This window comes from Rana temporaria, chromosome 2, assembly GCF_905171775.1.
Source record: "Rana temporaria chromosome 2, aRanTem1.1, whole genome shotgun sequence".
Classification (NCBI taxonomy): Eukaryota; Metazoa; Chordata; class Amphibia; order Anura; family Ranidae; genus Rana; species Rana temporaria.
The window spans coordinates 185,903,960-185,914,771 of record NC_053490.1 but is presented as its reverse complement, the minus strand read 5'-3'; the positions used below and the strand labels follow the sequence as shown (position 1 = coordinate 185,914,771).

At 43.8% G+C, this 10,812-nt stretch overlaps 2 protein-coding genes across 3 annotated transcripts in view; one reads left to right on the top strand and one right to left on the bottom strand.

Annotated features, from left to right (window-relative positions):
• Positions 1-10,812, bottom strand: part of UBAC2 (UBA domain containing 2) — a 194,962-nt gene that overhangs the window by 139,824 nt on the left and 44,326 nt on the right. The gene's annotated exons all lie outside the window — the stretch shown is intronic.
• On the top strand, positions 3,344-10,247 carry GPR18 (G protein-coupled receptor 18). The gene is made up of 2 exons (XM_040336157.1): positions 3,344-3,638; positions 9,183-10,247. The coding sequence occupies exon 2, from the start codon at positions 9,211-9,213 to the stop codon at positions 10,201-10,203; it is 993 nt and encodes a 330-aa protein (XP_040192091.1). The 5' UTR covers positions 3,344-3,638; positions 9,183-9,210; the 3' UTR covers positions 10,204-10,247.

The following is a 10,812-nucleotide window of genomic DNA, read 5'->3' as shown; positions in this document are numbered from 1 at the left end:
ACAAACCTGCCCTTCTCAAATACAACTCCTGCCTCCACACTGCTAAACAAACCTACTACAACACTCTCATCAAAACCCCCTCATCCAAACCTCATCAACTCTTTTCTACCCTTAATTCCTTACTGCACCCCCCACTGCCCCCACCCACCAACTTGCTTACCGCATCTCCATGGCCCACCTCACCACCTATCCCCTGGACCCTGTCCCCTCACAATTACTGCAACCACCATCCCGCTCTATCCTAAACTCCCTAACCCAGATCTTCAACCTCTCCCTTTCCTCCGGCACCTTTCCTTCCCAGTTTAAAACATGGTTACCCCCATACTTAAAAAACCCTCGCAAGACCCCACCTGTTTAAACAACTTAAGACCCATCTCCCTGCTCCCATTTGCCACCAAGCTCATAGAATGACTTGTCCATGACTGAATAAGTTGCTACCTCACCGACAACAACCTTCACGACTCCCTACAGTCTGGCTTCCATCCACAACATTCCACAAAATTTCCCTACTAAAACTCACCTATGACCTACTAACTGATAACACCAATGGCCATTACTCCATACTCATACTCTTAGACCTCTCTGCTGCCTTCGACACAGTTGACCACCTGCTCCTCAGCAAACTACACTCCCTTGGCCTCCGTGATTCTGCTTTATCCTGGTTCTCCCCTACCTATCGCAGAGCACTTTCAAAGTCACTTACAACTCCATCTCCTCCACTCCTCTTCCTCTTTTGTTTGGGGTACCCCAAGGCTCCGTCCTTGGGGCCCCTCCTATTCTCGCTCTATACCTCTTCCCTAAGCCAGTTTATAACCTCCCATGGCTTCCAATACCAAGTCTAGGCCGAAGACACCCAGATCTATCTCTCCACTCCTCAACCCCTTGATCCCCTTAGGGATCTTAAACTTACTGAATGATCGGTATGGATGTCACACCACGTTCTCAAACTCCATCTTTCTAAAACTGAGCTTGTTATATTTCCTCCTTCCCTGTCGTCGTCCCCCCCCCCCCATAACTTTACCATTAAGATCAACAGCACAACCATTGGTCCCTCCACACATGCCAGGGTGATGGGTGTAATACTTGACTCTGACCACTCCTTCAGCCCCCACATCCAGTCACTGGCTAAATCCTGTCGTCTTAACCTCTGTAACATCTCTAGAATTCGACCCTTTTGGACTAATGACACCACAAAGCAACGTATTCACTCCTTGATTATTTCCCGCCTTGAATACTGCAACTCACTCCTTAATAGCCTACCCTTACACAGGCTATACCCCCTTCAGTCTATTATGAATGCTGCTGCTAGACTAATACACCTCACAAAACAGATCCATGACCGTTGGTCCTCTCTGCCAATCCGTTCACTAGCTCCACCCTCTTGCCCAATGTCACCAGAGCAAACAGCTTGCTGTTGGGCACCTGAGCAGGCTTGATCCCGAGCCACTGCTACTCGTGTCCATTCAAACATGGAGCCGCAGCTCTGCCCACCCTCTCTCTTCTCACTGGCTGTGATTGACAACAGCGGGAGCAAATAGCTCCCGCTGCTGTCTCAGCCAAGAAGGAGGGCGCGTCCATTGCTGGATCACGATGGGTCTCAGGTAAGAATTCGGGGGGCTGGTGCACACAGGGTTTTTTTAAATCAGTTCAGCATTCCTAAAAGTTTTTGTTGGGAGCAACTTTCTGTGAAAAATGACTGAAAATGTCAAGCTAACCTGCAGGCACCAGCACAAGGGACAGTTTGCTGCGGTTTTAAGTACCATTTTAAATGCGGGCTACTGATCATTTGCAGCTGGCGTCACAGAGCTCTGAAAAGTGCACTTGGGATTTACCCAGCTGCCGGATTGATAGCTGGCTCCGGCTCAGCGTGTGGCTGAGAGCTGTGCCTACACCCTCACCTGCTCAGCGCTCCAGTGAGCGATAAAGGGACAGATCAGAAAGCAGTGAATGTCCCAACCACTCTGAGTAGACAGAGAACTGAGCAATCAGCGATCATGTGATCACTCAGCATAATGAGACGAATATGAGGGTTTGTTATGTACCCCATACATCCCTTTTGGGAGTTTATTTTTTGCTTATAAAAAGTAGTAATAAGTTTGACTGTTACAGTAAGCGTTATGTTGCCCTGGCTGGCATCCCCTTTAGAGCAAAGTGGTACATCTATGGCATTCTTGTCCATACTACAGCTTATTTCTCCCTTCCTGGCCTTGGACAACTTCCAATAGAAAGTAGAAGAGGATGAACAAACAGGAAATTATGTAATATACAGACAGTAAGTTCTAGGTTAGAGGAGAAAGTGTCCTCAGTGTAGTAGGAGAAGCTGGTGGCTGAAATCACAGGACAGTAAGGAAGAGGGAATTCCCAGAACAGGGAGAGTGAAATTGTGGGCTACATGGGAGATAGCCACCTATAGCAAAAAGAGGCCATCCACATTCCCATCAGGAACCAGGGAGATCCACAGGGGCAGGGGTGCATCTGAACTGCCTACCGTGTGCTTTGTTGTAAGCAGAAAAACCTGTAAATCAAGGACCTTGAGAGAGCCACAAGCTGCTGGTGTGGTGAGCCAAGGATAGAACCTAAGAGGGCTGCAAGGGGTGTGGACTATGGACTCCAGCAAGAGAGAAAAAACAAGTTTGAGAGGGCAATTCCAGAGTGTGGCATGACCTATCGCCTGGACTCCAGGGATCGGACTGCCGACCTGAAGACACCTACATCAGTGGTGAGAGATCCTTTGGCCACCCCTTATTTGATTTGAACCTGGTTTGCTTGCCATTGCAACTTTGTTACTGCCAAGCACCCGTTTCCATTATTACAAATGCTCTCAATTGAGAATGAGTGCTCCATCTACCCAGTGGTTTCGAAAAATAAATAAATAAATAGTAGGTAGGCCCTACAATTTATTACACTCTTGGTGTTCTCATTTAAGGGATTTTTCTACTGTGCGTTGTTACATTGTTGTCAGCCGTGTCGTTTTGCTCTTATCCACCAAGTGGATTTGCAAGGTCTTTCACAGGCGATGAAGGAACAAGAGTCACAGACCTTGCTTTAACATTGTTTTTCCTGTGCTTTATAGAATTAGTGCTGTAACTGTATAAACCAAACATCTATTTGCAGGGCTTGTCCTGGCCCTAATAAAGCCTTTTTATAACACCTACTGGTGTGCTGGTGTGTTGTCCTGTTTAGGGTGTGCCACCACTGGGAGTGGCAGAAAGTCCCAACAATCCAGCAGCTCCAAGGGAGTTAATTGCTACAGATACATTCAGTGTAACTCAAAAGAAGTAAAGAGAGGTGTATAGGTATGGTTAAATGGCAGCAAACATGGCAAGCTTATTTGTACACAGGAATACATTACTTTTGTATTCCCAGAGTATAAAGTCATTTATTCCAATAAGCATGAAGCTCACCCACTACTGTTTTCTGCATCTTACAAATATGGGCATTTACTGAGACTGATTCCTGTGAGGTCTAAGGGGAGGACAGAGCTACAGCTTAGCAACTCATACAGTACCGATGTCTGTTCACACTTCATTTTCACTTCCTGACAGCCAGTGTTGTGAACTATCTAGAGGAGGAAGTTTAAAGAAGCAGTTTCATGAGAGCACAGAGAAGAGTTGAAAATGTCCACCATACACTGACTGGTAAGTACAAGGCATTTGCTTTGCTGTTGAAATAAAGTAGGTCAGGATCATATATGCAAAACAGCGAGTACGAAATTTTAGATTTCAGATTCAGCAAGGGAATTTTTTTAATTACAGATAGAATTGCATAATTTAGTTACATTCATGATGTTGCCATACTTCCACAAAAAGGCTACTGGTAAAACTGTAACATAAATTTATGAAACAGCTATAAATGGTTAAGATACTCAAGAAAGGGCCACAGATTTTGGTTCCTGAATAGCCACAAGCAGGGCAAGATCATGGGTTAGCCAGCGTCCCCATGTCTAAAGTACTACAACCACACCATCCCCCCACAAGTTTTCTGAATCCCTGTTCTTATGGCATCTTGGAGTTTTTAGTATTCCCACTTAATTTTGCATGTTATGGAATTCCATGTAGGTAAAAATCCAACAAGGAGAATGGGAACCCTTCATAGTGGCCACAGGATGTGTGTAGTTGAAACTCATGCAGATATCTTACCTATAGAGTTGCCAAGAGAACAAAATCTCAGGAATTTTAGCTTTCCATAACAGTTGTAGATGGACTGACCCTTTAAAAAGGGATGCTGATGCTTTTACAGGAAGCACAAAAAAGTCTTTGTGAGCCCTAGCTCGGTGTGATCTCCAAAAGTTACCCAGTACCCTCTTTAACTCAAATTCACTGTTCAGGTGCACTTTCTTCTGCTCAAATTTACTGCTTACCCTGCTTACTCTTCAGCACAAATTCACTGACTACATGTGCAAACCACCTTCACAATACTTTTAAAAACAATCATGTTTTTCCTTTATTACAAGCATTTATATAGGACCAACAATTTCCGTAGTGCTTCACATACTGTAAATTGATATCAGCCCCTGCCCTCAATGAACTTACAATCTAAGGTCCCTAACCTCACTCACATACAAAACACTCATACTGGGGCCAGTTTAGATAGGAACCATTTACCCTACCTGCAAGTCTTTGCAATATGGGAGGAAACAACAGTACCCAGAGAAAACCCACACAAGCACAGGGTTGGGCCAATGTGCAACTGTGTTGCTCCACTTTTGCTCACAAACTTTTTGTAGCCACAAAATTACATTCAGTATCAAAAGTAATACAATATTGTTGTCAGATCTATAGGCCCAAGCTTGAAATGTAAAAGTTCTTCTGGTCCAAAAGGAGGTCTACAGGTGTGGAGTTTATTAGTGGCTCATTATTATAAGTGTACAAACTTACTAGGGATTTAAATGTCCCCTTCTTAAACTTTTCTTACACTAGCCAAGCCTGGAGTGTCATGAACAATTTCAGTATGTCAACTGCCTGATATTACATACTGTACACACAAAAATTGGGAAACCGTGTAGGCCAGACGTCTAGCGATGGAAGCAACTACTTTTCTACTCTTACAGGCTCCAGCTTGATTCAGACCTATGTGCATGTGGTAACACAAAACTTGTGGTTTAATGCACAGTACTGCAACATGAAAAAACAGGCTGTATATGTGTGTTGTGGTGCCTGCCATTCTTCTGGCACCGCTACACATACATACAATATCAACCAACACCCGTGCACTTCAGAATACAGCATCGCATATACGTGAATGCACATTTTTATGGTGGTGCACAATGTTGACTAAAATAAGTGCACATGAAATAAGGAAGCCACCTTTGAAATCCTCCTCCTAGTAACGTTACTTCATTGGTTGTTTCTGGCTACAATATTGAAAAAAGTCACAGGCAAGGTGCATCAAACAAGTATGATTTATCTGAAATATAGTAATTATCTATAAAGTATTCCAAAGAAGAGAACACAAACAAGAGTCTCCAATAAGTAGACTTCATGTATCATAGATAGTTTAAAATTGTATCCAATTAAATAAAGTAAGATAATTTAGTATAAAAAATAAAATAAGCTAAAGATAGCAGTCAGAGAATAAAAGCAGAAAGCCAAAATTACTGGATTATTCACTTAATTTACCATCAAGCTAATAAAAGGTGCAGGATGGGCTAACGGATGGTGATTAACTGTTTCTGTATGGTTAACTTCCTCAAAAGCTTTGAAAAAAATAGGTAAAGTCTAATAGATGTGTTTGACAAAATAGTGAAGGCTTTGTACATGACCAAGTTCTACTTTACAGAGCAAGTATGCCCACATTTCGTGGTGTAGGTTGTAACTTGCTACTTACCATGTTGTGATGGGATATATTGTAAGCAAGTGACAAATAGTGAAACCAAGTTTAGAGTTTAGAAAAAACAAAACACCAAGTAAAAGGAAAGCTAGCTAAAATAGAAACCCAGACAGGTCTGAACAAAAGTGCAAAACCAAAAAAGGTAAAATACCAAACTACCCACACAGTTAAACATGTGATGGACCAGACTAAATAAATTGCAATATGGACATAAATGACCACAGAGCAGATGACTTTATACACTCACTCATGCTGGCACCTAAATAACACTTTAGCCAACAAACCGTCTGTTTTCTACGCCATCATTCCAGATTATTTGCTTCAAGGGCAAGGAATTGGCACTAATAAAATTATCTAAGATTTTCTACAAAGCAGAGATTAACATGTAAAAATATCCTCTGCCTCAGGTTTTATACACAATAACCTCTCCTCTGCCTGTGATTTTCATGGTTACCTAGGTAACCCCTAGGTGCCCCTTACCCATTAAACGCAATTTTACTTTCTCAGCCCCATTTTAAGTCTATTGCTATCTCAATATTTAGTATAGTGGGTCTGTAAAAAATAGGTGTGTAAAAAAACATGCAATCAAAAAACAAAAACAAAAAATTGTGAATTTAATTCTGATTAAAAAGTTAAAGATAGTTAAAAATTATACATTTTCTGGTGCAAATATAATTTCATCAATCCCTGGCACGCTGCCACATTTAGGCTGGCACACAAGGGATGCCTGGGACACCCATCTCCCACGTATCAGCAAAACCGATGGGCAGTTGCGGCTGGCTACACAAAAGGAAGCACGGCAGGATCATCTCATTGCCCTCCTGCCTCAGTTTCCACCCACCTAACTCGGCTTGAATACACCCGACATTGAAGCAGCAGGTGGCTGGATCAAGAAAGCGGTGCACTGCGTCATCGCCCTCTCCCCCCTCCTCCCCACATGAATGCTGGTAAGCCCTCTTTCTCCTATCCTCGGACTACACTCAAATTTGCCACAGGACATGTAACTGAGCGTCTCTTCCTCTGCACTCTGCATGCAGCTAGTCCGCTTCTTTTCCAGACACAACCATGATCGGCACAGAGTGTGGCTAGTGGTTATAGTTCTGACCCATGGAATCCTCAGCATGCAACAGCCAGCTACAAACTGTGCAAATCCAGGTTATGTCTGCAAAAGAATCAGATCTTAGTTGTGCGCAGTGTTAGGAGGAGCAGCTGAGTGCCCCATCAGCAGTGACGCCATGCTCTGCCCTGCTGACATTCCCTCCACCCTGCCGATGCAAACCCCCCCATGCCCAGCTGATGCACATCCTCTGCCCTGCTGTCGTCCATCCTCTGCCCTGCCGACGTCCATCCTCTGCCCTGCCGACGTCCATCCTCTGCCCTGCCGACGTCCATCCTCTGCCCTGCCGACGTCCATCCTCTGCCCTGCCGACGTCCCTCCTCTGCCCTGCCGACGTCCATCCTCTGCCCTGCCGACGTCCATCCTCTGCCCTGCCGACGTCCATCCTCTGCCCTGCCGACGTCCATCCTCTGCCCTGCCGACGTCTGGTCTTTCATGCTGCTGACCCATGTACACTGCCCTACTAACCCCTGTCCACTGCACTGCTGACCCCGTATCTTCTGCTTTGCTGACCCCTGTTCTCTGCCCTGACCTCCCATCCTGTGCCCCCCCCCCCCCCATCAGATATTTCAAGCTGCCTGCTCTCATTTTGGACTGGTAATTATCCAGCTATTGGGAAATAATTTAGAGGTGTAAGAACTGGACTAATCTGAGGTGTGAAGGTGCAGGTATTGCAGGGATGCGAGAAGTGATGGTGCAGGAATTGGGAAAATGTGAGGTGTGAAGGTGTAGGAATTGGGGTGATTTGAGGTTGGAAGGCACAGGAATTGGGGTGAAGGTGTTATGGCGCAAGAATTGCAGTGATGTGAGGTGTGATGGTGCAGCTATCGAGGTGTTTGAAAATCTGTTGAGCAGGAATTAGACTAATTTGAGGTGTAAAAGGTACAGGAGTTGTGGCTGATCTGAGGTCTGAAAGTTAAAGTGGTTGTATAGGGGTTTTTGTAACTTTTACCTACAGGTAAGCCTATAATAAGGCTTACCTGTAGGTATAAAGAATATCTCCTAAACCTGTACGGTTTAGGAGATATCCCCCCCGCAATGCGGCGCTGATTGCAGCGGGGATCCTCGGCTAAAGGGCCGGCAGCCGCCAGCCCTTGCCGGGTTTGAAGTCTCCCGCGCGCATGCGCGGGAGTGACGACATCGCCGCTCCAGCCAATCGCAGCGATGAAGCAGCGATACCCGGAAGACACGCCGAGTCAAGATGACATCTCGCTTGGCGTGGACCAGGTAAGTTCTCTTCACCTCGTTCCGAGGCAAGCATTTCATAATGAGCTAGTATGCGGTGCATACTAGCTTATTATGGCTTTTGCCTTTCAGGTGGAAAAAAAAAAATTAATCGCGGGTATACAACCGCTTTAAGGAATTTGGATTTATCTGGGAGGTGGGAAAGTGCAAGATTTGGGTCTGATCTGCATGAAGGTTCAAGAGTTGGGGCTCATCTGAAGTGTGAAGAAGCAGGAGATGGGGTGATCTGAAGTCTATAGTGCAGGGATTGGGCTAATTTAAAGTGTGATGGCGTTTTGTTCTAATTTATGCCCGCGATTTGAAAGCGCTGATGTGTAAATGGCAAATCACGTTACTCCCATTTGAGATGCCATTCATTTGAATTACACCTCAAATCGTGGCTTGGGTCTGGCGTGATAAATCGCACTGCAATCGCGACAACACACATTGCGGGAAGCATGTCGCTCAAAAAAAAGTTTGGAAGCTACTTTTGGCTGACATGCTTCCCTCAATGCGTGTTGCTACGATTGCAGCGCGATTTATCGTGCAGCAGACTGGCGCAGCGATTTGAAGTGTCAAATGCGAGTCCAGAGATTTGCCATTCACACATCAGCGCTTTCAAATCATGGGCAGATTCGCTGCAAATCTGCCTGCTATCCAAAACGCTGAAGTGTAACTGCAGCCTTAGAAACTGATGGAATATGGACTTTAGAGACCAACGGAAAATGGATTTGTGTTGTGATCTTTGAGGATGTAATAATATAAAAAGTTACTTCGATCAGTCAAAATTACACACAAATCTATAAAATAATGCATGTGCTGTAAATGTATCTGTTCTATCCAATAATACTTTCTTTGAACTAAAAATAAACACTTTTGATTGTTAAAAACGAAAAGATACGGTAATAAAAATATTACATACCTCTTGTAGCCATTATAGTTTCAAGATATCCACTAAATTATTAACAGCTGTTATGTTACATAGTATTTATTCTAGACTTTTGTGTTGTAGAGAACCTGGGATTGCTTAACATACAATTATGGATCTTGTAAATCAAAGTCAAACTCGTGCTCCAGATCTCTGGTTGTTTCAAGAATATGGAATTCCTGCACTGGTATATTACAGTATTGTCCTCCCAATTGGACTGTTTGTTAATGTCACAGCACTCTGGGTCTTTAGTTGCACCACTAAAAAAAGAACAACGGTTACCGTGTACATGATGAATGTGGCATTGCTAGATTTAATGTTTTTACTTTTTGTGCCTTTCCGGATATTGTACTATGCCAAACAATCCTGGCCCTTTGGAGACGTATTCTGCCGGATTATGGGTGCACTTACTGTATTTTATCCAAGTGTGACATTATGGCTGCTTGCTTTTATCAGTGCGGATCGGTATATGGCCATCGTACAGCCCAAGCACATCAAGGAACTGAAGAACATCTCCAAAGCAATGGCAGCATGTTTTGGAATTTGGATAATGACAATAGTGACCACAACACCTTTGCTCTTTGTGTATGAGGACCCCGACAAAGACTTTAATTTTACCACTTGCTTTAAAATGTTTGATCTCATCCATTTTAAACGAAACAGTATTTTGAACTTTGCCCGCCTAATTTTCTTTTTCCTGATCCCTATGCTGATCATGATAGGCTGCTATGTCATCATTATCTACAGTCTAGTGAGTGGAAGAACTTCTCGGCTAAAACCCAAAGCAAAAAGAAAATCCATACAGATCATTGTGACACTAGTCGTGCAAGTTCTGGTCTGTTTTGTACCATTTCATGTGTGTTTTTTGCTACTCATGATCCAGCAGGCACATGAGCACTACGTGTTATGGGGGCAGGTGTCTACCTTCTTGATGAACCTGAGTACCTGCTTGGATTTAATCTTGTATTACATTGTCTCAAAGCAGTTTCAGGCACGAGTCATCAGTGTCATCTGGTACCGCAACTATCTGCGAAGTGTACGTAGGAAAAGCATGAGAACGGGCAGCATTCGTTCCTTGAGCAATGTTAACAGTGAAATGATTTAATAAATGTACATTTACTAAATGGATACAATTTAATAAAAAATATGTTGATAAAAATATGATTATAACTTTCAGTTAAAGTGGTTGTAACTTAGATTGAAGCCCCCGGAGCAGTCCTCATACACCACTCTGGCTGGCAAAATCACTCCTGGAGTTACTTCGGGGTATCGCAGGCTCAGGCGCTGTGACTGATCGGAGCCTCAATGACGTCACTCTCGCACGTGCGCTGCCGGTAACGGCATACTAGCTAAAGCAACGGCACGGACGTCTCATTGCTTTAGTGCGCATGTGCCAATGATGTCGGCACATGCCGATACAGGGGATATCTCCTAAACCATGGTTTAGGAGAAATCCGGGGTAGCTACAGGTAAGCTTTATTTTAGGCCTACCTGTAGTCAGAAGTGGTTGTAAAGGGTTTACAACCACTTTAATCAAGTTTAAAACATCACTCACATCAGGATCTTTAAAGTGGACATTTCTCCCCTTTTATAAAAATCAAAGCAGCATAGAGCTCTGAATGCGGAAATTAAATCATCTTACATTCATTAAACATGTTTGCACTTACTTAAAATTACAGTTTTTCCCACTTACTGGTTGAGTGAGGCACTGGTA

What these genes read in the sequence shown, in the direction of transcription:
- GPR18 (XM_040336157.1), top strand. Translation starts at nt 9,211, where the DNA reads ATGGATCTTGTAAATCAAAGTCAAACTCGTGCTCCAGATCTCTGGTTG.